Source organism: Taurulus bubalis, assembly GCF_910589615.1.
Source record: "Taurulus bubalis genome assembly, chromosome: 3".
NCBI lineage: Eukaryota > Metazoa > Chordata > Actinopteri > Perciformes > Cottidae > Taurulus > Taurulus bubalis.
Genome location: NC_136591.1, coordinates 17,242,354 through 17,269,652, shown reverse-complemented (window position 1 = coordinate 17,269,652; position 27,299 = coordinate 17,242,354). Strand labels below are relative to the sequence as shown.

Here is a 27,299-nt window from a genome sequence, read left to right as displayed (position 1 = left end):
AGTACTTTATGGCTGAATAAACTACACCTCGTGACTCGCTCTTAACCAATCAGAATGCTTGATTTCATCTACCTGTATTATAAATATATATATACACTCACCTAAAGGATTATTAGGAACACCTGTTCAATTTCTCATTAATGCAATTATCTAATCAACCAATCACATGGCAGTTGCTTCAATGCATTTAGGGGTGTGGTCCTGGTCAAGACAATCTCCTGAATTCCAAACTGAATGTCAGAATGGGAAAGAAAGGTGATTTAAGCAATTTTGAGCGCGGCATGGTTGTTGGTGCCAGACGGGCCGGTCTGAGTATTTCACAATCTCCTCAGTTACTAGGATTTTCACGCACAACCATCTCTAGGGTTTACAAAGAATGGTGTGAAAAGGGAAAAACATCCAGTATACGGCAGTCCTGTGGGCGAAACTGCCTTGTTGATGCTAGAGGACAGAGGAGAATGGGCCGACTGATTCAAGCTGAAAGAAGAGCAACTTTGACTGAAATAACCACTTGTTACAACCGAGGTATGCAGCAAAGCATTTGAGGCGGACAACCTTGAGGCGGATGAGCTACAACAGCAGAAGACCCCACCGGGTACCACTCATCTCCACTACAAATAGGAAAAAGAGGCTACAATTTGCAAGAGCTCACCAAAATTGGACAGTTGAAGACTGGAAAAATGTTGCCTGGTCTGATGAGTCTCGATTTCTGTTGAGACATTCAGATGGTAGAGTCAGAATTTGGCGTAAACAGAATGAGAACATGGATCCATCATGCCTTGTTTCCACTGTGCAGGCTGGTGGTGGTGGTGTAATGGTGTGGGGGATGTTTTCTTGGCACACTTTAGACCCCTTAGTGCCAATTGGGCATCGTTTAAATGCCACGGCCTACCTGAGCATTGTTTCTGACCATGTCCATCCCTTTATGGCCACCATGTACCCATCCTCTGATGGCTACTTCCAGCAGGATAATGTCACAAAGCTCGAATCATTTCTAATTGGTTTCTTGAACATGACAATGAGTTCACTGTACTAAAATGGCCCCCACAGTCACCAGATCTCAACCCAGTAGAGCATCTTTGGGATGTGGTGGAACGGGAGCTTCTTGCCCTGGATGTGCATCCCACAAATCTCCATCAACTGCAAGATGCTATCCTATCAATATGGGCCAACATTTCTAAAGAATGCTTTCAGCACCTTGTTGAATCAATGCCACGTAGAATTAAGGCAGTTCTGAAGGCAAAAGGGGGTCAAACACAGTATTAGTATGGTGTTCCAAATAATCCTTTAGGTGAGTGTATATATGTATGTGTGTGTGTGTGTGTGTGTGTGTATATATGTATATATATATATATATATATATATATATATATATATGTATATATATATATATATATATATATATATATATGTGTGTACATATATACATGTGTGTACATATATATATATATATATATATATATATATATATATATATATATATATATATATATATATAAATTAATCTTAAACAAAATTGAGCAAAACAAGAGAAACGTGGAAAGAACCAACATTTACTATTTGTGTGTGTGTGTGTTAAATTGATCCTGCATTCAAAAATTAATTACTTTTAATTGAATACATTTTTATATATATTCGTATTTATTTATATATATATATTTATACATAAATAAATATATATATATATATATATATATATATATATATATATATATATATATATATATATGTGTATATAATATTAATGTTTTTAAATGGTGCTGCAGTACCGCTTCCCGCCACATGAGGGCCCTGTTACTCCAGTTCTTCCGTCTCCGCCAGACTTCTGTCTTTATTTATATATTTTTATTTATTTTATTCATTTCCTTTGGCTTCAGCTGAATGTCGGTCAGTAAGGCAAGTGGGCGGGTCCCTCCTCGGCCAATCACGCCCGCTTCTCACTTTCCCGGCACAGCGTCGTCATCTCCCATTGGTCACACCCCCTCTGAGCGCTGCCTCTGGATTGGTTGATTGCTGTTACCGGGTGGCGCGAGGAGAGGAGCTCCGGTTGTGTAACGGAAGACGTAACTGTCGTCGAGCAGAAACTTCATCCGCCAAATATTTCTCTCAAGAAACACCGAGTTCTCCAGACTTTTAACGCGAACAGCTGACCTAAATGAACAACAACAACAACAATAAAGTATTACCAGCTAAATAAATGAACTCATGCTGAAGTTATATTGTACTTTTTATACTGTTTAAACTAATACAACATGTAAGTACATAAAACCTGTAAATGAGGAAATACCTGTCCTCTTGACTTTCAGAGCCTCAGCCAAACAACATCCTCCAGACAGGCAGCAAGGCCATTTCAATAATAATTGTTGATGTATAAAACTCATGTTGAACTATTTTTCTGGGTCAGACTTCAAAATCATCTGTGGTGATGAGCTCTGTCCATTTAATCAAATTATTCCAAGTTTCCGTTTAATAAATACTTAAAGACATTTAAGTATTTCACATCGCATTTGTTTTCTCTAAAGGAGATTGATAAGGTGAATTAATTTCCATTACAGTACTGTGTATTACATGTGTTGTATACTTACTGTGTAACACCTGTATTGTATACTTGTACTGTCTAATTATTAGACAGTAAAATTATACAATACAGGTGTTACATAGTCCAAGAATACCATACAGGTGTTAACACCTGTATGGTATTCTTGGACTATGTAACACCTGTATTGTATAATTTTACTGTGTAATACCTGCAATTTATACTTGTAATACCTGCATTGTTTATTTGTACTACTTGTACTGTGTACTTGTACTGTGTACTTGTACTGTATCATGTTAAGCTAGAACATAAAGGTGTGTTTTTCCACCTTTTTCCAGTCTTTATGCTAAGCTAACTACATCCTGAGCAAACATTTCTTCTGTTGGATAATTTAAACTTAAACTTAAAATTAAACTAAATGATTTTGTGAGAAAGTCGCAACAACAAAAGTTTTTTTGTGGTACATTTTATTATAAAAGCCATGTTCTTCTCCATCGGTGTTATTCCGATATAAGCCATTATTATTAAGAACAACATTTAATAACGAGGTAATTTTCTTACTGGCGACGCTCAACGAATGTTTATTAAATAATGAGTAAAGCAAAGAGAGTAGGTAGTATCACACTATCACAGTGAGGAATACTGTCACCTGACATGTTTAAAATATCAATAACTGGTACTGTCAATAATGCAGATTGGAATACACGGTAACATTCATATAGATATGGATATATTTACAGAATGTACAGTAAACAGAAGCACAACACAAGGCTTTGAACAAACGAGCGCGTACATTTACCTAGGAAGTAAACATGAGTACACGGAGAGAGTACAAAAACAAGCAAGAGTGAAAAAATCCAGTGCAATGTCAGGTTTTTGTTGGTTTCTGTCCATGGATGAATAGCAGCCTGTCGCCTTCATCCTCTTCGTACTCCTCGTCCTCCTCTTCCTCCTCCGGTGAGTTGGTTGGGAATAGAATATCCTGAGCGGTGCGGGACACTGCTCCGTCTTCGTCTACGTCCTCAGAACGCCTTCATCGGTGTGTTACTGTGGCACGAGTTCCCGAACGAGAGTTCAAATAGTTGAAATATGAAGGGAAGTTTATTATTACGAACTATGAAAACCTCAAGGTCGAGTTGGTCAAACAAAAACGACTAAAACATAAACGTTTAACGATAATAACTGAACACCTTTAAAACTAATGAATGACTTCCAAGCTAAATGCTAACATTAGAATGCTAACGGTACAGATGTCAGCATACTAACATTGTGGCTAACTCAATGTTACATAATCAAGCTAATATGCTAACATTAGCATATCGACATAGCATGACGTGTAGACATTATCATGCTAACATGCTAACGTCAGAATTATGGCGTAGCATTATGTGTAGACATTAACATGCTAATGTGGTAACATTAGCATGTTGACGTAGAATGACGTGTAGACATTATCATACTAATATACTAGTGTTAGGATGTTGACGTAGCGGGACGTAGACATTATCAGAATCGGCAAGTTGCGCATGCGCAGACATAACCTGTTATCGGCGCAACGTAAACATTTCCATGAAAGTACGCCATGTATTTATTAATGACGTTTTATGTCCATGTACTTTGTACTTTTGTACTATGTAAAGTTAACATGTTCATGGGGAGAGTGTTTGTCCTGAAACCACCCATAGTTTGATGTTGAAGGGTCCTTGAGCAAGAAACTGAAGCCCCAGTGCTTCACAGCAGCACACTGCTCCTTAAATACTAAGGATGGGTAAAATGCAGAGAATAATTTCCCCACTGTGGGATTAATAAAGGAATCTCTATCTCCCTCCGTGCCCAACCTGTAATACCTCCGCGCCCCAAAGTTTGAGTACCACTGACGTAGCGTGACATGTAGACATTATCATGCTAATATGCTAACATTAGCATGTTGACGTAGCGTGACATGTAGACATTAACATGCTAAAATGCTAACATTAGCATGCTAACGGTACAGCAGAGCCTGACTGTGAATGCTCTCTGAGATGTCCTACTCGGGCCACCCTACGTGCTAATGTTAGCATCTTAGCATGATAATGTTGACATGTCGCTACGTCAACATGCTAATGTCCTACCCGGGCCATCGTACTGAAGATGGACGTATTCATTTAGATAACGCAACCTTCAGGACTCGTTTTGCAGCGCAGCGAGCGTCTCGGTGCCTGCAGCGCGTAGTGAAACAGGAAGTGAAATAGGAAGTGCCACAGTAACCAGGTCAAAGCGAGCGTAGACGCAGCGGAGCGATGTCTTCGCTTTGTTAACCAGCAGAGTTTGATTGGTAGAAAAGTTTATTGACAGTCACGGTGTAAGCCCCGCCTATGGGGGTCCTGAGTCAGTTGGCGGTGGAGACAAGAACGCCGACAGGAAGTGCGGGGCCCCTGTTTTGGCCCTTGGGCAGAGCCACTTTGTGGAGGTCCTGGGTCTCGGCGGGCCACGACGACGCCCTCTTGGCGGTCGCGTGCCGCCGGGCGTGTTTGGTCAGGTGGTCGCTGCGCATGAAGCGCCGGTCGCACACGTTGCACACAAACTTCTTCTCGCCGGTGTGCGTGCGGCGATGGCGGGAAAGCTCGTCAGAGCGGGCAAATTTCTTATCACAGCCCTCCCAGTGACAGCTGAACGGCTTCTCTCCTGCAGGAGGAGGAGGAGGTGGGAGAGAGGGAGAGGGAGGAAGAGGGGGAGAAGAAAAAATTTTAATCTGGAGGAATTTCATTTTAAAATGGTCTTTATTGTTGTTTATTTTGCTTGTGCAGTTTTAGTCCCAAAAAACAAAAATAATATTAAAGCTGATTTCCTCCGAAACATCTCTTTGATCACAAAGTAAACAAATGAGGAGGTCAAAGGTCGTCGAGCAGCATCAGAGACCTGTGTGGTGAGCAGTCGTGACCTCAGCTCACCTGTGTGATGAACAGGAAGTGACCTCAGCTCACCTGTGTGTGGTGAACAGGAAGTGACCTCCGCTCACCTGTGTGTGTGCGCAGGTGGGCCTTCAGGTGGGAGCTCTTGAAGTAGGTCTTCTTGCAGCCGGGGAAGCTGCAGACATAGTTACGTCTGCGGGAGAAGTCGGCCTGCAAGGCTCCGCCCCCGCCCGCGGGCATATACAGGGGGGCCGGGGCCAGGGGGAGGAGCTTAGTGCTGCCCAGCGTCATGACGGCGGGAGGGCCGTGCGGCGCCTGGGAGACAGACGCCTGGGGGACCACGAACACCACGGTGCCCGGCGGCACGGCCCTGCCCACCTGCATCTGCACCGGGGCCTGCACGAAGGCCGAGATCATCGCCGTCCGGCTGCTCACCGGGAAAACCTGACAGAGGACCGGAGAGGAGGAGGAGGGAGGAAGAGGAGGAGGAGCCTTCGTCTCCGGAGGCCCCGGCGGAGGCGGCGTGGAGGTTTCCGCTGGCCGGGCGGCCGGTGGAAGAACGCTGAGGCTGTCGGCGGTGTGGCGGATGACGCTGGTGAGCATCGCTCTGGTGGGCGGAGCCACGCAGGAAGACTCCGTCTGAGGCGGAAAGGCTGAGGTCTCTACGGAGGAGGAGGAGGAAGGTGGAGGCAGGCAGGTGTAAGAGTCACTGAGGAGGAGGGCAGGGCCGAGGACAGGGTGGAGTAAGACTGGCCTGGAGGCGGGGCTTATGGCGGAGGTCTCGGCGAAGCTCGGACTGTGAGGAGGAGTCATACACTGAGAGGAAAAGCCCAGAGGTTATCAATCAATCAATCAATCAATCAATGTTGAGCCAGCCAATGAGAAAATTGTAGTGCAGATAGACGATAAAACACAGTAACCTGGATGCTAAAATAAGAATAGTAAAATGAGAAAATATGAATGAATACATTATATATGTATATTTATATATATGTTCCATTTTTAATATGATATATGAATATATATATATATATATATATATATATAACATTTATGATAATAAATGATATTATGATATTTCCATTTATTTACTTAAAATAAAAGCAATAAAGTGAATTATTGTTATTTACTAAAAGCCTGTTAATGATAATAATAGCAACAATAACATCAATAATAATATAACAATAACATCAATAATAATATTATTAATAACAGCAATAATAACAGAAATAATAATAATATTAACAATAATAATAATGTTCCCCACCAGCGACGACAGGGCGATCAGGTCTTTGTGGGCGTCGCCCTCCTGGTGGAGGTGGGTGGAGTCACAGGAGTCGGAGGTGGGGGTCAGTGGGCGGGGCTTGTGCAACCTTTGACCCCAGAAGCTCATGCTGACGAGCGCCTCGGCGGCCTCCAGGTCGTGGTGCTCGATGCTCGGTTTCAGCTCCATGGCCGCCGCCGTCCGTCAACCTGAGGGACGGATATCGAATGTTTTATTTTATATTTGACTTTTCTCACTCTACGAGGTTGAGCACCATTTTGCTTCCAGAGCCTTGTGTTGTCTCAGGTGAAGCCGAGCAGGGTCTATGATCTCCGGGTTCCAGGTTTTATTTCATGATAAATGAAAAATCCTGCTGATACAACATTAAGTCATCACTTCCACTGCAACCTCTCAGAAATGATTGCTCCATATATCTGGAAACTGAAGAGCCTCCATCTCTTCCACAGAAGTTGGGAAGGGATCACAAATGCGTGCTGCGGTCTGTCTCGTGAAGAACGATGATTCATAGAACTGCCTTTTTTCACTTAAAAAACATAGCCCGTCTCCGCCCATCACTCTCCTCATCTGCTGCCCAAACCCTGATCCACGCCTTCATCACCTCCAGAATTGACTATTGCATCAGCATTCTCTATGGCACATCATCCAAAATTCTAAATAAACTCCAGTACATGCAGAACTATGCTGCTCACCTGCTCACCCACAACCGCTCCCGTGATCACATCACCCCTGTTCTCCAGAACCTCCACTGGCTCCCCTTCCCACAACGGATCCAATACAAAATCCTTCTCCTCACTCACAAAGCCCTCCATAATCAGGCCCCCACCGACCTGCTCCACCACCACACTCCATCCCGTAAGCTCTGCTCCTCTGATGCCAACCTCCTATCCATCCCCCATAGGACCAAGCACCAGACATTTGGTGACAGAGCCTTTAGTTAAAGGGCCACATGCTGCCCATTTTGATCTCAAGTGGGCCAGACCAGTAAAATCATAGCATAATAACGCACACATAATGACAATATTTCTCTATGTTTAAATCATTGGTGAAGGTTTTTGGATGATAAACCCTATTTTAAGGTATTTCTTCAATAAACTAGAAACATAAAGACCAAAAATTCAGATATCAGCCCACTGTTTACTTGCCTGGGCTCTCCTCTGCAGATTCCCTCGCAGTTGGGCAATATGTTTAGTAATGTCAGGGCTGCAATCAATTGTGACTCTGGCTCAATGGCTACCATGACCATCTTATAATCAGAGGATCAGTGATTCAAGTACCAACTCAGGTAGTTTAAAAAAAAAAAAGTCTTCCTTTTTTTTCTGCAATTTTAACAATTATCCCACGGGCCGGACTGGACCTCCTGGCGGCCTGAAACCGGCCCGCGGGCCATATGTTTGACACCTCTGTTGTAGGGTTACGAAGAGGTGTCTTTTATTAAAATCTGCGGAAATGGACGGCGAGGTTATGGGGTTTATGTAATAACATAAACCTAACAGTACATTTATCTTCCCACATTTGTTTACTGTATTTAATTTTTTTACTGTATTTCAGCAATTTAAATGAAGTTAATCAACGTTGTGGTTCCAGAGATACTTTAGGTAACGTCACTTGACTTATTCTTCTCTCTTGTCCGATAATGGACACCGCGTGGCTTGGGGTGTGGTGGTGGCCGGGGTGTGGTTATGCTCAGCTGCGTAGGGGGAGGAGCAACCCAGGGAACAGGTGCCAGGATGAGGCCTAATTGGCCTCAAGCTGAAACTGTTTAGGTGTTTGTGTCTTGTCCCTATATGAAGCTCAGTAGGGATGGAGCGAGGCACAGTCTGCCAGCGTGTGCATGTGACAATAAAACCAGTTGCAAACGATACCTCAAGTGTGCTCTTGTCATTGGTGCTGGGGGGGGAGGAACTCAGGGAAGTAACATGACCTTGTTACAGGTGCAAAGGGTTCTTTTACAGCCACTTTAAATGTGTGTTGGGATCCCAAATGGTAACGGACTGTTTGTTACAAGTCCAGAAAGAAGTTTATCTCAACAACAAACTACCAGAACAGCTGACACAAAAACAAAAAGTACATTTACATAAGATGGGACTCCAAATGTGCTCTGCCAAGTTCTCACATTATTTCTGGAACTTCGTTTGACAGCTCAGGACGTGAACAAGTGTCTTCTTCTTTTCCCAGCAAATCGAGATATGTGTTGGGATCCAGAATGGCTTCCTGGACCTCAGCCTGTCTCCCAGGCGAGAGGCTGTTCCTGCACTGAGGGTCTGAATCGTATTTTATGTAGTTATAAGTTCTCTTATGTCCAGAAAGACAATTTAACTCAACAAACTCATAGAAGCATCGGGGATGCAAAATGTTGTCTTGGTCGCCCTGCTGACATACACTTCTAAACTGCAGTAAGATTACCAGCTAACATGAAAAAGCAGCTTTACATGAGTTGGGATCCAAATGAGTTGCCACATTACTTCTGGTACTTCTCGAATGGAAATGGACTTTTTTGTCCAGAAGGTTTAAAAGCTCAGGATGTAAACAGGCAATGAGGTGGGATCTCAAATGGCTTTCTGGACCCGAGTCCGCCTTGGCTCCCGGGTGAGGGAAATGCATTGGTGCTCTGCAACAGGTTTATCCTCAGAAGTTCAGTTTTCCAACTTGACATAAACTTGACAGCAGCAGGGATGCAAAATGTTGACTGACTCGTCATTTTACTGCAGCAACTCAACAGCTGGACGGCTCTTTCTTCTTCCTCTTCTTCTTCTTCTTCTTCTTCTTCTTCTTCTTCTTCTTCTTCTTCTTTTTCTTCTTCTTCTCCTTCTTCTTCTCTTTCTTCTTCTTCAAGCGCGCACCGCCGCCCTTCTAATTACCAAGCTGCCCCGCCACAATAACAGCAATACAAAATAAAAGTGTGATGGTTAAAATAAATCCATGATTGTAAGTGGGAGGTGACCAAGGGGACAAAGAAATAAAGCTCAGGGGCGAGAGACCTCCATATACACAGACAGAGAAAGCGCGCGCGAGAGAGAGAGAGAGAGAGAGAGAGCTGAACAGGAACCTCCCTGCACCCAGAACAGATGACGGGAGGAGAAGGAAGAGGAGGTGTTCCAGATATCCCCCCCCCTACACAAACAAGCCCCGCCCCCTGCCTCCTCCCTCATTTACATGCACCGACTCACCCCAAAGAGAGGGAGTGAGAGAGAGTGTGTGAGAGAGAGACAGAGAGAAAGAGAGAGAGAGAGAGAGTGTGTGAGAGAGAGAGAGCAACAAACACACGTTTCGTCAGTGGCACTGTAATTTCCCACGCTTAAAATCCCTCAAACGCATCACAGCAGCACATAATGAGATTAGAGATTATTCACAATCACACTTATTAATGAACTAAATCAGTTATTTACTTTCTTACTATTACAAATGATTCACTGACAGCATGGCCGGCCTGGACGGGTTATTGATCTATAAAGATGATATCAATATGTCTATTATGTTCTTCTTTGATTTTACACAGAATGATTTTGGACATAAAACAAAGTAATTTAATTGAGCACCAAAATGAAGGAGTTGACTGATCAAACATTTTGTAAATAGATTGATTCAGTTATTGTGACAGTTATTCTTATATGAGCTTTCTTTTATTATTATTATATTATTATTATTATTATTATTATAGATGTTTTGTGTATATTTGACTGATAATACAATTTGTGACCAAAGATTACACTTTATCCTGTAGTCAGATATTTATACATAAATATAAATATAATACATATATTATAAATGTAATACATATGTATTACATATAATACATATATTATATATGTATATGTATATTATAATATATGTCTGTTACATGATATGTATAATATAATATATAATATACAATATAATATATATTATATAATAGATATATATTATACATAATAGAATATATACAATATATATTATAAATATATCATATATACAATATAATATATATAATCTAAATATCAATATATAATAAATAAATATATATCTTATTATTATTAACCCCCAGGGCTACACACATATATATATATATATATATATATATATATATATATATATATATATAGATATAGATATATTACATATATTATAGATACGGATATAATAGATACGTATAATATACATCTAATATATATATTATATATTATATATATATATATATATATATATATATATATATATATATATATATATATATATATATATATATAAAATAAGACACAGACAACTAGAATCAGATTCTACTGGCCAACAATAAAAACATCCAACTTTATCATGCAGCGATGTAACTGTTGTACACGCACACACACACACACACACACACACACACACACACACACACACACACACACACACACACACACACACACACACATACACACACACACACCACAGACATGACCTCACATAAACCAGCTCAGCTCCTTCACGGTGAACCGAACAACCGAGCGTGCACGAGCTGACCTGAGACCAGCGCGCGTGTGCACGTCGTGCACGTGACGGCACGGTGTTTAACGAGCGATAACTTTGTTAATAATAAAAAGAATAAAGACTCACCTGGCAGAAGCGAGGAAGAGGAGGGGGGGAAGAGCAGGAAGTAAAGCAGACACGAGCGCGCGCAACAAAGAGCTCGTGCTTCATCTGAGTGGAGCCACTAAAACATATATTTATATAGAACACAGAAAAAATAAAACAGAAACAAAATTCAGAGTAGTCTGGCGGGTGGTAACACGCAGCCAATCAGAGGCAAAGGTGTAGCGGCCTGCGGCCAATCAGAGGCAAGGCGGGGCGTGACCGGGACGCGGCCGGTGACGCAATTGGCCCGACGCGGGGTGCGTGGCTGTCGGGGGGCGTGGCCAGGGAGTCAGCGGTGTCAGAGTAAACCCGGTGAACCCGCGCTCCCGAACTGGGGGAAAGGTTGGGCGGGCGAGGCGCGCGACACCACCCGGCCGCGTGGACGCGCTGATAGAGAGAGAGAGAGAGAGAGAGAGAGAGAGAGAGAGAGAGAGAGAGGCGCGTGGCAGTGGGCAACTGCATACAAAATAAAAATACAGAAATATAACAATATGGATTAAATAAATACATATTAAATACACACTAACATACTAGTATGTATTAATTAACACATATATCTATACATCTGGAACTTTAAACTGCGACTGTATCATATTAAAACAAAATAAAAGTATATAATAATCAATAATATTATCAACTTGATTCGCAGTTTTTTATGACAAAAATTACAAACTTAAAACAGCCTTCATCCTATTATAATATAAATATATTTATTTATATATACATGTTGTCATAACATTGTCATTGTCATGTTTTTATGATTTTGTTTTACTGAATCATAAACATAAAGTTTTAATACGAATAAATGTTAATCAACTTGATGTTTATAAGGTTGAAATGTAACTTATTGATTACAAAAATAGATGAGTTGTCAATTAATAAATAAAATAATTAATTAATTCAGTCCATTAATCAACGAGTTGTTTGAGATACATTTTTTATTTTTAATAATTTAAAAGTAGTTCCAGCCTCTTAAATGTTAATCATTTCTGGTGTTCTTTCTCTTCTATAATATCAAATGAAATATCTCACATAAATATATTTAATTTATTTAAATATGTCAACTGGGTTTCTGGGAAATCATGATGAACAAATATAATAATCATAATCATAATAATAATTTAATTTCGTTATCCTCCTTGTGTTTAGAAATTCTGCTTATTAAACGTAAACACAGGAGAGGAGGAAGAGGAGGAGCAGGAGGAGGAAGAGGAAAAGGAAGAGGAGGAGGAGGAAGAGGAGCAGGAGGAAGAGGAAAAGGAAGAGGAGGAGCAGGAGGAGGAAGAGGAAAAGGAAGAGGAGCAGGAGGAGGAAGAGGAAAAGAAAGAGGAGCAGGAGGAGGAGGAAGAGGAGCAGGAGGAAGAGGAAAAGGAAGAGGAGGAGGAGCAGGAGGAGGAAGAGGAGACAGCAGCTCTTTGTGTCTCCTCTATAAACAAGTTCAGAGACACGAGAATGACGACGTCTTTACGTCTCGTGGACTTTTTCTGTTGATGTGAGGGGTTCCTCCTCCTCCTCCTCCTCCTCTTCCTCCTCCTCTTCCTGCTCCTCCTCCTCTTCCTCCTTCTCCTTCACTTCCTCCTGCTCCTCCTCTTCCTCAGACATGTGGAAGTTGAATACAGACAGGAAGGAGGGTGTAAAATAGACAAAGAGAACAGGAGAGACTCTTCCTCATTGTCTTCCTCCTGCACCCCCCACGCCCCCACCAGGCCGATGAACCCGGGGACTCCTCTGCGTCGAGTTGTAAACAGCCTCTCCAGTAAAGAGGGCGGGGTTAGAAGGCAGCCCCTCCTCTTCCTCCCCCATTCCCTCACACACTCTGGAGCACCGTCTCCTTTGTTGTGTCTGCACGTTAACCCTATAAGCTGCGGCAGGGGGCCATCACCATCATGTGAGGAAGAGGAGGAATCAACGAGTTGTTGAGATTAATTTTTTATTTTTAATAATTTAAAAGTAGTTCCAGCCTCTTAAATGTTAATCATTTCTGGTGTTCTTTATCTTCTATAATATCAAATGAAATATCTCACATAAATATACTACATTTATTTAAATATGTCAACTGGGTTTCTGGGAAATCATGATGAACAAATATAATAATCATAATAATAATCATAATATGTATTTAATTTCATTATCCTCTTCGTGTTTAGACATTCTGCTTATCAAATGTAAACACAGGAGAGGAGGAAGAGGAAAAGGAAGAGGAGCACGAGGAAGAGGAAAAGGAAGAGGAAGAGGAGGAGCAGGAGGAAGAGGAAGAGAAGGAGGAAGAGGAGACAGCAGCTCTTTGTGTCTCCTCTACAAACAAGTTCAGAGACACGAGAATGACGACGTCTTTACATCTCATGGACTTTTTCTGTTGATGTGAGGGGGGAGGAGGAGGAAGAGGAGGAGGAGTAGCTGGAGTGGCAGGAGAAGGAGGAGGAGGAGGAGGAGGAAGAGGAGACAAGTCTTCCTGTCTGAGAAGGCAAACAAAGAGCTGGTTTCATTCTTTGTGATTCATGTCTCAAGTGTTTGATGAAGGGGAGTCCTCCTCCAACATCGTCATCTTCATCGCTCAGAGATCATCATGTTGCCGGTCAAAAAGAGAGAGAGAGAGAGGAAGACTGGGACAAGAAGCCGGGTGACGCCAGTTCATTTTCATTTTCCAAGTTCAGCGAGGTTATGAAGGAGGCCGATGAACACACACAGGTCATGTGCCCAGTATGGTCATGTGACCAGCAGGTGATGCTGAATACAGTTAGACGTTGCAATGCATTGTGGGGGAAACCCATGGTCCTTTTCCTTATTAGGTCTGAGAATGAGGCGCATTCCCATCAACTGGTCTGAAGAATCAACACATGCAGTATTACATATTACAATATTAATAATACTAATATTATTATTATTAATAATAATGTATTATTTATGTCATGATAAAGTCTCGTAGCACTGTAAAACTCCATATTGATGCATCAACAAGGTACAAAAGTTAATAAACGTTGTCTTTGCTCACGTAGACGTTTGTGTTGCTGCCCTATCACAAACTGAAGATCTGAACTTCTCTTTCCCTTTCAGCCGAGAACAGAGAGAAGCTCATTTCAGACCTGGAGGGAAATAAAACAAGAATTACTTGAAAATATTTCCCACAAAGTTTAGTTCTATAGTTTAGTTCTAGAGTTTAATCCTATAGTTTAATTAGTTTGAGAGTTTAGGTCGAGAGTTTAGTTATATAGTTTACTCCCAGAGTTTAGTTATATAGTTGAGTATTAGTACTTTACTGCAATAAAAGATCAGAATACCCAAAAAGAAATAAAACATAACGTGAATAAAATTAATAAAATAAACATATTAAAATAAGAACATAAAATAAAATAAACATATATTAAAATAAACATATTAAAATAAGAACATATTATTTATATTATAAAATATAAACATATTGAAATAAACATATAAACCTAAACATATTAGAATGCAAAATGATAAAAGACGCTTCACGAGACGTTGCATGAGGACACGCTGCGGCTGTTGCCATGGTGATACCAGGGAGCAGCGTTACCTCCAGTCACCTCCGCTCGCGGTGCGTTCAGGGTCGGCTCGTTGCTTCCGGTCTCCAGACAGTTATTTATGTCACCGCGTCCTCAGCTGACTGCTGACGGCCTGTTCACGTTTCACCTCGTGTGACTTTAAACACATACTAGTACCACAAGTTAAAGTATAAATACTGATACCACAGTTTACTATGCTATAGTATAAGTACTAATACCACAGTACTGCTGTGCTGCTACCACAGTGTACTATGTTATAGTATAAGGACTGATACCACAGTGTACTGTTATAGTAAAAGTAGTGATACCACAGTAATACTATGTTATAGTATAAGTACTGATACCACAGTATTTCTATGTTATAGTATAAGTACTGATACCACACAGCTAAAATACTTTTACAGTACAATTAGCAATACTAGTGGGTATTGAAACTGGTTGTACTAATAAATATTGTCTTCAGAGTATTATTACTCTTTAATGTAAAAGCAGGATTAATGGATGAATATTAGAGCAAATGATTCATCTGCTGATTAAGTACTTATTGATTCATGTACTAATTGATACATTGTTGTAGAGTTTAATTTATAACTAATCATATTGAATAAACTATTCCCTTGTGTAAAAATCTGTATTTTTAAAGTACTTTACAAATACATATTTTGTATTTTACAAATACATATTTCCTGTGAGATAAATGTAGTACAAGTACCTCAAAAGTGTACCGAGTACATCAGTCCCGGCCAGCCCTAATGTGTGGTACTTGTCAGTGTATTTGTACCTGTAGTACTGTAGTACCACTGCAGCGTTGTGTGTCGCCCCCTTCTGGTCGCTAGAGGCTCTTTGTGTCTCAGGAAAAACAAACAGACAGCGAGCGAGAGAGGAGAGATAGAGACAGAGCGGGAGAGGGGGGGGAGAGAGACAGGAGAGAGAGAGAGAGAAGGGGAGGGAGGAAGAGATATGAAAGGGGGAGAAAGAGAAAGAGAGGGGAGAGAGAATATGTTGAGTTCTTGGTTTAATTTATTTTTGATAATCAGGTTCAGGCTTTCTCATTTTATTGATAAAGTAAACAACACATTGTTTACCTTTGAGGAAAAAGCTGATGTGAAGCAACAGCCAATCAGAGCACAGGACAGAATGCATGTGTGTATTATAAATGCTTTATGTTTAATGTTTTACATGAAGAGGAAAAATGGAAAATAAAAATAAATAGTGAATGAATATTTGAACACAAATGAACTGTGATTTCAGAGCGTCCTTGAATGCACTGCCGGAAACATGGCGGTAAACTGTTGAAGTCTCTGTTTCATCTCGTCTCTCCAGCAGTCCGTCCTCTCCCAGCTCTGGTCTTGGTCTTGGTCTTGGTCCTTGTCCTGGTCCTGGTCCTGGTCCCGGCCTGGTGGATCAGCCTCCCCTCCACCCGCAGCACCTCCTCCAGCAGGTACGCCGGCTTCACGTCCAGCAGGAAGCAGAAGAGCTGCAGCAGCCAGACGAAGCTCCGGGGCAGCGAACCCTCAACCTGCTGGTAAGACCTGGAGCACATCCTGTAAGGAGGGGGAGGAGGAGGGTCAGAGAGGTAGAGGAGGAACATATCCTGTGAGGAAGAGGAGGCCGTACTGGGAGGCGGTGACAGCTGGGTGCCAGTAGGAAGCGTTGCAGGGAGTCTGGACTCCGTCCCTCAGGGTCAGAACCCCGTCCAGCTTCTGGTGGTGCAGACTAAGTCCGTCCCCTGAGGCCTCGATTCCCCAACGGAACCTGAAGCTGGACGGGCCCGAGCACTCGATGCCCGCCGGACGAGAGGACAACTTCTCAAAACACACCTGAATCTGCTCTGCTATTCCTGTTGGGGGGGGGGGGGGGGAGAGCGAGACAGAGACATAATAGAATAAATAGATTAAAACGTAAACAAAGCATTATATTTATAATAGAAGTAAATATTTTCATATTCTACAAACTCAGATTCTTACTTTTTCTTTTCAGCACGACACTTTTCTTCTTGCTGTTGGTGTGAAGCGGTTTGTTCCCCGCCCACTGCTTCCTGAGAGAGACAAACAGAGAGAGACATGGGTACATCCCAAGTCTCTAAATTGCATCCCCGTTTCCCTCACTTGCGTCTTAGTCCCTCCCACCAGGGATGCATGGAGAGACGCAAGGAAACCAAGCGAGTAGAGAAGATGCGAGGAAATATGTTTTAAGAGAAATGACATGTCCTTTTCTCTGAAGCGTCACGTGAAGCGACATCGATTTCTGATGACTGCGGCGGACTGACATCTGATCAGATGTGATCAGATGTCAGTTGCTTTAACAGCTGACGGAGTTTTGTCCGGAGAGTTTTTAGCGAACATTCCAATAAAAAAAAAAAATGCACTTAAAATAATGATAAAATTATCGTATGTTTTCAGTTGATTTAATGGTGTTAAACTACTACTTATATTAATAAAGAAAAGGTTATCATGAGTGTCAGAGTGGAGATGTTTTCTCTGAACTTATTGAGGGAAACAACAGATCAAATCTTTGAAGACAGTTGGTTGTGGTCCTTTTGTTGTTCAGACCTACAATAAACATATTTTAACCAGATGGTGAATAAGAAAACAGATCTAATATATAGCTTGAGTTTAATCTGTGATCGCCTCTGGTATGAAACGCCAGCGATCAGTCCGCTCTGCTGCTGCAGCGTCCAATCAAATAACAGATGAAGTGAGGGTGTCCAGCGTTAAAACACTTCCTGAAGCCTGCTCTCGGGGCTCCTCGATCATGACCCCTCCGATTTCCCTCCTCACTGCTCGATCAGAGCAGAATAAGAGCTTTGGGATGGCCGTCAAGGTGGCGGCACAGAACCACTTCCGGTTTAATCGAGGATCGAGGGAACGACAATTTAGAGACTTGGGATGCACCCATATACACATACACACACTTTATAGACATTAGCGGTGATGATAAACCAGACATGTCAAACTCACTATGCATAAATAAACACGTTCTCACGTTGAGCTGAAGATATTCAGATTTACACATTAAAGTTTCAAACCAACAATTTTAAATTTATTTTAATTATTTGATATAAAAAGCCAAAAAAAATATTATAATAATTTGTACAGTAACATTTTTATAGTTTCCTTTTTTAAAGTTCTCTAACTTTATTTTATTCATGTTTTAGCAAAAAACATATTTAAGTTTTTAGGTATAGTTTAAGTTTAAGTTATACACAGAGTCCCACCTGGGACCGTGGTCCAGGACTCACATGGACCATGGTCCCACCTGGGACTCTGCAGGTCTCGGGTGGGACAGTGGTCCAGGACTCACCTGGCGACATCGTGGTCTCTCCTCTGCTGGGCGCCGGTCAGGGCGGCCTGCACCACTCTGAACCACCTTCTCAAGCTGAACAGGTCTCCTGTCACATAGAAACCGGTTCTTCAGTCAGGACCCACACCTGAAGGCTTCAGATCAGCTAGACGACTAAAAGGGCAGACAGTTAATACACTGCTCCGGCATTGAAGGAGAAGGCTGTGATGTCATCACTCTGAGACTCCTCACTGTCAGAGCACGGCCACTAAAAGCAGCTCGTTTTGACGGTTTCAGAGCGAGACACACAATAACGGACCATGACAGGTTAAATGGTTTAAGAGCTCCGATTCTAAACACTAATCAGACACTAATAATAACAACAACTAGCAGATATTATTATATACAATGACGGAGCGATGACATCACCGCCGGTTTGGCAGCTGCAGCCTTCTCCTTCACCACTGGCCCAGTTTACTAACGCGTTCCTTTTCGCCGCCTAGTTGAGCAGTGTTGTCTCCACTCGTCACTGAGACAACGGCTTGAGAAGGAGTTCCCCTCCAGCGGCACGACGGTCAGGTGTGGAGAACTCACTTGTGACGTCCTGGTCACCGGCCTCGTTGGATAAATCCCTAAAAGACACAAAGTGACAGTCAACCTTTATCTCTGGGATCAAACATGTTTATAGAAGTCATTTCCTCCGACTGGTTTGTGCAAATTACTTTTTATTGTTGTCTTCTTCTCGTTCTAGTTCTCCTTCTTCTAGTTCTAGATCTCCTGGTTGTTCTAGTTCTCCTTTTTCTGATTCTCCTTTTTGTTCTTCTTCCTCGTTCTCGTGTAAATCCCAATTTTGACACTCGCAGCGCTTCTTTTTTAACCAAAGGTTTATTCTAACGCATATTTCAAAGCACTTATTTGGATTTAGATGTGGTGTTTATTTTCATGTAGTTTTTAAACTATGTAATTCCTCTATTAGGAAACATCCGTGTTTTATTTTGCTTTTACTCCCCCATTCTTCTGTCTGTCCGCCTTTGTCTTTTAAAGCGTCCCGGGTCCTTCATGGAGCCCATTTGAGTCCTTATCTATTTTAAGGCTCTTTTAATACAATTTGTTAAATACAGCCCTCCTAGCGACAGTGCCCCTCTTCGGAGGACCCCGCTCCCTACAAACCCTGACCCGGTGATCCCGTTACCATTCAGTGTGGTCGTCCAGGCCGAAGAGCAGCTTCATGGTGACGATGACGAGGGCGGCGGCCTGGAGGTCGTACCGCGGCAGGACGGGGAACACGCGGCGGTCGAAGGTGAGGCGAGTTGGGTCCATCAGACCAGTGCGCTCCGTCAGCCGGCACACCCATGGGTGGAGCTCGTCTAGGGGGAGGAGTCAGAGGGTAAGGGACAGTACTGGTAGTACTACGAGTACTGTCAGGTATACGAGTATTAGTATCGTCAGGTATATGAGTACTACTGGTACCAGTACTAGTTACCAGTAACTATTACCAGTAACTGTTACCGGTACTAGTCCGGCGGTCACCTGGCAGGTTGGCGTCCAGCAGGTAGCGAAGGCTCAGCAGTGATGGATGCAACAGACTCTGCCGGCTGATTGGAGGGAAAGCAGGAAGCTGCAAGAACAGAACGAGAGCCCGAGCATCACGGTGCACCACCCGGTGGGGAGGGACACTCTGTGGAGGAAAACAAGTGCTCCACACGTTAACTTCAGCGCTCATCTCTTTCCACTGACGTCATGAAATTAAACTCTGACCCCCGAGCAGTATTGATTTCATATCAGGGGCCGATTGATTTCTGACCTGGACTCTGAAGATGAGAGCGTCTTTGCCTTCCAGCTTCATCTCGTCAGGAAGGTCCTCGTACGCGTTCAGGTACGGGACGTGACCTTCATTCACCAACCTGGATACCAACACATCAGTTGACTGTCCCAGAGCTGACCAATCAATCAACTCGTAACAGTATTCAATTCATATGTTTGTCAGCGTCATCCATCGAGAACTCATAAAAAAAAAGCTGAAACTGTTTTTTTAATCAAATATACAGGTGTGTGTGTGTTGTTACCTGAGCAGGGCCCTATTTCTCATACCTGGCTTACTGAGTTAGCGGGCTAATTTCCAGGATAAGATAACGTAGGTCTGGCTTTTCGGTTTCTCAAAGCAAGTTTAGATAAATCACCATAGCAACACAGACAAAAATTTAAACCTGCTCCCGGGCAGGCTTACTGTAATTCACTGAATAAATTGGCCACTCCCACCAGACAAAAAAGGCAGCTCCCTTCCTCATTGATGAAGGAGCGATATTACTTTTATAGGGAGAAAGTTCTTCCAGATCGCCAAGATTCGTTCTCACATCAGGTTGACTTCCTGTACGAGGCGCTATAGATTCTGCAGACAATTTAATTAACTAGAGGATACACTTTTTCCTACACGTAGATCTTAAACTATTAAATATAAACAATAGCCCGGCCACCCTACGGAGGAAACTCATTTCGTTTTTATTAAAATAAAAGTTGGATAAAATCTCCATTGTCCTCTCCTTATATGTAGTCAGGTGTCGGTAGGTAGAACTGCAGTGCCGCTGACTCGCCGCTCTCCTGGCTGACGTCACACGCTGCCACGGACTCGCCGCTGCCAGTAATCTCACTCGCTGTCTCTCCAACAACGTTAGCTAACGTGTTAGTAAGCTGACTAGCTTGCTATTATTAAACTGGTGGGAGGGAAATGAAGCCGCTGTAGACATCTTAACGCTGATTGGCCAAGACTCGCGACGTCAAAGATCTTCTATTGCTAAGATGATCATGACCTCAGTTTTTTTTCCGTGTCCCACTCCAATCTCAGAAACGGCGGACAGTTGAACCCCCCCCTCTCCCAAAAACAAAAACTCTTCGGATCTACACGATCCACGTAGGTCACCTATTTTGGTTTCAAAACGGCGAATTTCGCCAAAAGGTGAGGGATTTTCATGCCTGATACAGTGGCTTGCAAAAGTATTCATACCCCTTGAACGTTTCCACATTTTGTCACATTACACGCCATAAATATATTTTATTGGAATTTTATGTGAAAGACCAACACAAAGTGTCACACAATTGTGAAGTACAAAGAAAATAAAACATGTTTTTAAAACATTTTCACAAATAAAAAAACTGAAAAGTGCAGTGTGCAAAATTATTCAGCCCCCCTGAGTCAATACTTTGTGGAACCGCCTTTTGCTGCAATTACAGCTGCAAGTCTTTTGGGGTATGTTTGTGAACGGCGGTTTTCAGATCTTGCCACAGATTCTCTATGGAATTTAGGTATGGACATTGACTGGGCCATTCTAACACATGAATGTTTTGTTTTAAACCATTCCATTGTAGCCCTGGCTTTATGTTTAGGGTCGTTGTTCTGCTGGAAGGTGAACCTCCGCCCCAGTCTCAAGTCTTTTGCAGACTCCAATAGGTTTTCTTCCAAGATTGCCCTGTATTTGGCTCCATCCATCGTCCCATCAACTCTGACCAACTTCCCTGTCCCTGCTGAAGAGAAGCACCCCCAGAGCATCATGCTAGCACCACCATGTTTGAAAGTGGGGATGGTGTGTTCAGGGTGATGTGCAGTGTTAGGTGTCCGCCACACATAACGTTTTGCATTTAGGCCAAAAAGTTCAATTTTGGTCTCATCTGACCAGAGCACCTTCTTCCACATGTTAGCTGTGTTCGCCACATGGTTTGTGGCAAACTGCAAACGGGACTTCTTATGGTTTTCTTTTAACAATGGCTTTCTTCTTGCCACTCTTCCATAAAGGCCAGATTTGTGGAGTGCACGCCCAATGGTTGTCCTGTGGACAGATTCCCCCTACTGAGCTGTGGATCTCTGCAGTTCGTCCAGAGTCACCGTGGGCCTCATGGCTGCATCTCTTGTCAGTGCTCTCCTTGTTCGGCCTGTAAGTTTAGGTGGACGGCCGTGTCTTGGTAGGTTTGCAGTTGTGCCATACTCTTTCCATTTCCGGATAATGGATTGAACAGTGCTCCGTGACATGTTCAAAGCTTGGGAAATCTTTTCATAGCCTAACCCTGCTTTAAACTTCTCCACAGCTTTATCTCTGACCTGTCTGGTGTGTTCCTTGGACTTCATGGTCCTGTTTGCTCCCCAATATTCTCTTAACAAACCTCTGAGGCCGTCACAGAACAGCTGTATTTGTACTGAGATTAGATTACACACAGGTGGACTCTATTTAGTCATTCGGTCAACATTCAATCATTCAGCAGTCATCAGGCAACTTCTGAAGGCAATTGGTTGCACTCGGAGAAAAGGGGGCTGAATAATTTTGCACACTGCACTTTTCAGTTTTTTATTTGTGAAAATAATTTTAAATCATGTATAATTTTCTTTGTACTTCACAATTGTGTGACACTGTGTTGGTCTTTCACATAAAATTCCAATACAAATATATTTATGTTTGTGGCGTGTAATGTGACAAAATGTGGAAACGTTCAAGGGGTATGAATACTTTTGCAAGCAACTGTATGTGTGTGCGTGTATGTGTGTGTTACCTGAGCAGGTGTGTGCATGTGTATGTGTGTGTGTTACCTGAGCAGGTCGCTGAGCGTCAGTGGCTCCCGGGTCCAGATCAGCGCCAGGTGGATCAGAGCCAGAGTTTTCTTCATGCTCATCAGACTGTGGCTTCGCCTCCTCCAACGAGCCGTCAGGTAGTGGGCGGCGTCCAAAGAGCCCGAACACTGCGACCAACCCGTGGAGCTCCCTGTGGAGTCACATGCTGCTCTTCAACCAATCGTACAAGCACACGAACTTCCAACAAGTGAAAGTAAAGCTGCTCTTTTCACTGTGAACGTTGGTGTACAATGTTAAAACAGAGTTATTGCCTGCATTGATCATCGATCATTGACTATTGACAATTGATCATTGACTATTGATCATTGATCATTGATCAGTCCGTGCTGATGTACCTGCGGTGGAGCCGGCGGCGCTGGACAGGTTGGTGTCTCCGTCCGTCTCACTGGCAGAGGCCACAGACGCCTCGGCCGCGCTGTCCGAGTCCGAGTCCAGACCTCGCTGAGGAGAGAGGCATCAAAATGTTGTAATAAAAACAGTGATAACAATAATAATAACAACAAGTCCTCCCAGCGGTGCCTCACCACTCTGAACCGGGTTGTCCTGGCGGGGTTGCTGGTGTACGCCTGCCGGCTCTTCTGCAGGTAGATCCTCCACAGGTGACACAGCACCTCCTCCTGAAACAACAAGATGAGGTCAGCCGGCCTCTTCCTCTGCAGCTTGAACCCTTTCAGGAGGAAGAGGAGCAGCAGACCTTGAAGCTCGGGCTGACTCCCAGTCTGACCAGCGCGTCGGCCTGGTTGCTTAGGATGAACTGGAAACCCTCACAGACGACCCACTGCCGGCCGCGTTCTGGAACAGCCAATCACATCGGACCCAGGAATCAGAGCTCAGATTTAAGCATTTTATTATCCGTATCGATATATATAGATATATATATATATATATATATATATATATATATATATATATATATATATATATATAGTGGCATCACAAGGGGACAGGTGGTGGAGGGATGCTACATCCCACGGAGCCGCGCCCACACCACAAAATGGCCGCCGTGGGGACACTACATCTCCCAGACTGCCTCGCGACGTACCCAGCTGCAGGTGCTTAAGGCCCCTAATTGAGGCAGGGCTGGGAGGCTTGATAAAGGACAGACGGGAGAGCACAAGGGGGAAGGGAGCTGGACTAGCAGGAGGACTGCCACCGGCTTGGAGGAGAAAGGGCTCCCAGGACCAGGAAGAGGAAGAGGAGGACACGATCTCTTGGACTATACCGTGTTGAGTTTTGTTTGTTTGATAATCCCTTTCTCCCCCTGGGACGCTTTCTGTTTATTCATGGACTTTGTTTTTGATTTAAAAGCAACTAAATATTAGTAATAAACTTTTGTTTTCATTTATACCATCTGACTGCCTGTTTTCAGCTCTCTCTTGCACTGCCCCACCCTAGGGACAACCCGTGACATTACACTAACTCATATATATATATATATATATATATATATATATATATAGTATTAGGGCTGGGCGGTATAGGCCAAAAATTCATATCATGGTATTTTGTAAGATTCTGGCAGTTTCACAGTATATCACGGTATTTTTTGAGTAAACACATTTATTCATTGACGACGAAAAGGACCGCCACCGTAGTTCACCACTCACTGGCTAACTGGTTAATTCGCTTTTTCGCAACCAGTCGCTGCGGAGAAGGGGCGCAGCTTATCCCTGTGGCTTTACTCAGTTACCATTTCCGCCATTCACCATTGAAAATAACCACTAGTTCTGTTTTATACTTGTTGAGGAAGTCCCACAAATGTCGGAACATCAAACACCCCCGTGTCTGGGTTCATAATATTATCCATAACAATTAATAATTATTATTATTATTCATAACAGCTCCAACTCCTCCAGGACGAGTGTCTGAATGAAGCCGCTTCCAGCGCTCCTTCAGCGGACCAGCAGCAGTTTGATTCAGCGACGGCGGTGACGACGGCGGAGCTTCTCAACTCTGATTGGCTTTCGCTACTCAGCGTCGGGCGAATATTTCAACTCCGGCGAAAAAGCGAATATTCACAACGCTTTTTCGCCTCTATCGCATCACCCGGCGCAACCATTCGTGTCCTTGCATTGACTAAACATGTAATCTACTCCTATTTCGCAACTCTTTTGGTGTGAACACGGCATCAGGGTTAGAACTTCAGCGGTTTAAAAGAAATTACACCGCCGAACTGCATGCTGGATACATCTCGCCACTATCATGAAACTCTATCGCACAGGAGACTCTTCTGTCTCTTCCCGTGCGAGCTGTACCCAGCATGTAGTTCGGCGGTGTATTTAAAAAATAAAAAAAAACGAGACTGAAGTTCTAACCCTGAGACGTAAGTAGCTCTGTCCGCTGCGCCATCAGCTGTGAGCATTAAATGTTGCTGCCTGCCGAAGAGCACCGGTATGACGTATGGAAATCTGAAACCTGTGTGTGTGTGTGTGTGTGTGTGTATATATATATATAAAAATATCAGTTTACAATCAAACAGAGAACCTAATGTTTTGCTAAAAAGAAAATAAAAAAATAAATAACTTTAAATTGTTGGTGATTAATCGTTAAACAAAATGATGGAAAATAACAATCGGCAGCTTAATTTCTCTGTTTGTTAGGAGCTTTAGTTTGAACTCTAATAATAACTTTAAAAATGATTATAATAACTTTAATAATATATATTAATAGCCTTATTCGTAATTATAATAACTTTAATAATACATATATATTAATAACCTTAATAATACATTCAATAATCAGAACACTGACCGAGCCGCTTGGTTCTGGTTCCTCTGCCGATGGTGGACACCCGCGCGGAGCCGGGAGTGAAGTTGGGGTCCACCACCTCTCTGGTTCTCTGAGGACGTTTGAACGTGTTCACACAGGATAAACATGTAATACACATGTAATAAACACATTGGACTCCATGTAAACAGAGACTGAGCTGCCACCTGCTGACCAGCAGAGGAACTGCAGCCTGAGTGTTGGATTTATTAATTCTTTTACAAAAATATATTCTGATTATTCCCCAAACATGTGCATTTGAAAAGTGAATGCAGGATTTTAAAAAGATAAATGTTGGAGAGCTCATGATCAACAATGTGGATCCATAAAATCTACAAAGATGACCTGTTAGAGTCTGTAGGTTTGCTGTGATAACTTCAGATCATCAGCTGTTGTTTACCTCGATGACGTTGTGGCAGGACCTGCAGTAGAAACGACCTTCATCTGAAACTCCCCAAGCCACCGCTGAGCACACAGCACAGGGCTCCCTGTAGCCTGCCTACACAGAGAGAGAGAGAGAGACAAAGTGAAGATTTCATCTTTTCTTCGCGTGTTGGAAATTGCTATTAACGCTTAAAATGTAAATTCGGCACACAAGCCTTCATTTCTAGGCCTTTCATTCACAATGTACCATTAGAACACTGGAGAGTCCTGGCTGCCACGCTCGCTGGTGTTAGCTAACGTGTTTTCGCCGAACGGTGACAAGTTTGCAAATTTATCAAAATACGTACTATTGATGTAAAATGAGCCGATTAGTACATTAGCTAATGTAGATTCTGAAAAATGTCAAAAGTTGTGCAAGAAGTTAATTATAATACGTAATATGCACGTAAAACTAAAATATGACAAACTGTTGAAGGTAGTTTGGTGTGGAGCGACCAGCACTCGTTATGAGCTTTACGTTCCTTTTCCATCTCGAGCGAAGGCAGCAACATGTGAAATATAACTTACCGTTTGTTCTTCGTCCATTTCTGACAGGAAATAACGTTTTTAATGTGTAGTTTTATACTTCTACTGCAGTCCTTCAGGTCCTCATGGAGGGCTTGTTTGGGGTTTCTTCTTCTGCGATAACGTCCGGTAGACTGGAGGCTTTCTGTCTGTAGACTGGACGCTGCTGCCCCTCAGGCCGGATCATGAACTACATCTTATAATCTTACACGCACACGCACACGCACACGCACACACACACACACACACACACACACACACACACACACACACACACACACACACACACACACACACACACACACACAGGGTGACGTCAGAAGTACAAATAAAGCCGCTAGATGTCTCTGTGATGACAGAAGATGGACAACATGTTTATTTGTTCTTGTTTACAATAGTTGTATATTTTCTAAACATGTACTTTTTTAAATTCCAGCGTGCTTAACTTAACAGCCTTGGATTACTATGTATGGAGTATACATGAGCATACATTTTTTATTATTAATTGTCTTGTATATATGCTTTTGTTCTGTGGCTGGGGAGTATTGTTGTAGATTTAGTCATGAAATGAATTCATTTTTTAACCATATTCATTTATTTTATTGTTTCAGTCTACATCTTTTTTTGATTTAGCATTTTTTACTATAATGTTTTAATTCATATAATTATCATATGACATAACTATCGTATGAATAATATATATGTAAATAAAACGTAATTTATGTGTATTTATATTTGGTTTTAATAGTATTATTCTCCACTCTTTCCCAGGCTTTTATTGTAAAGGCAGCGCTAGCTACTTCCGCCGGTGCAGCGAGCTTCACTCTGTTTCTCTTCCTGTTTTTTTAGGACTGAAGACGTA

At 42.5% G+C, this 27,299-nt stretch overlaps 2 protein-coding genes across 2 annotated transcripts; both read right to left on the bottom strand.

Annotated features, from left to right (window-relative positions):
• Positions 1–4,904: 4,904 nt before the first annotated feature.
• Positions 4,905–6,883, bottom strand: klf11a (Kruppel like factor 11a; the record flags this gene model as incomplete). The annotated part of the gene is made up of 3 exons (XM_079214781.1): positions 6,695–6,883; positions 5,535–6,243; positions 4,905–5,200 (listed from the first exon to the last, which is right to left on the bottom strand). Exons 1-3 carry the CDS (start codon positions 6,878–6,880, stop codon positions 4,905–4,907), a joined length of 1,191 nt encoding a protein of 396 aa, XP_079070907.1. The 5' UTR covers positions 6,881–6,883.
• Positions 6,884–15,972: 9,089 nt separating this feature from the next.
• taf1b (TATA box binding protein (Tbp)-associated factor, RNA polymerase I, B) lies at positions 15,973–26,556 on the bottom strand. Its single transcript, XM_079214947.1, has 15 exons — positions 26,441–26,556; positions 25,890–25,988; positions 25,475–25,562; positions 23,418–23,515; positions 23,248–23,340; positions 23,059–23,164; positions 22,682–22,853; positions 19,913–20,012; positions 19,639–19,786; positions 19,301–19,475; positions 18,703–18,740; positions 18,130–18,217; positions 16,794–16,864; positions 16,444–16,666; positions 15,973–16,370 (listed from the first exon to the last, which is right to left on the bottom strand). Exons 1-15 carry the CDS (start codon positions 26,456–26,458, stop codon positions 16,133–16,135), a joined length of 1,755 nt encoding a protein of 584 aa, XP_079071073.1. The 5' UTR covers positions 26,459–26,556; the 3' UTR covers positions 15,973–16,132.
• Between the last annotated feature and the right edge of the window lie 743 nt (positions 26,557–27,299).

Excerpts from the sequence above, each read along its gene's own strand:
- taf1b (XM_079214947.1), bottom strand. Across the intron at positions 23,516-25,474 it reads AACCAGAACCAAGCGGCTCG|AACGCGGCCGGCAGTGGGTC; the intron begins GTCAGTGTTCTG and ends TGGCTGTTCCAG. Across the intron at positions 16,371-16,443 it reads CCAGCTGTCACCGCCTCCCA|GATGTGCTCCAGGTCTTACC; the intron begins GTACGGCCTCCT and ends CCCTCCTTACAG.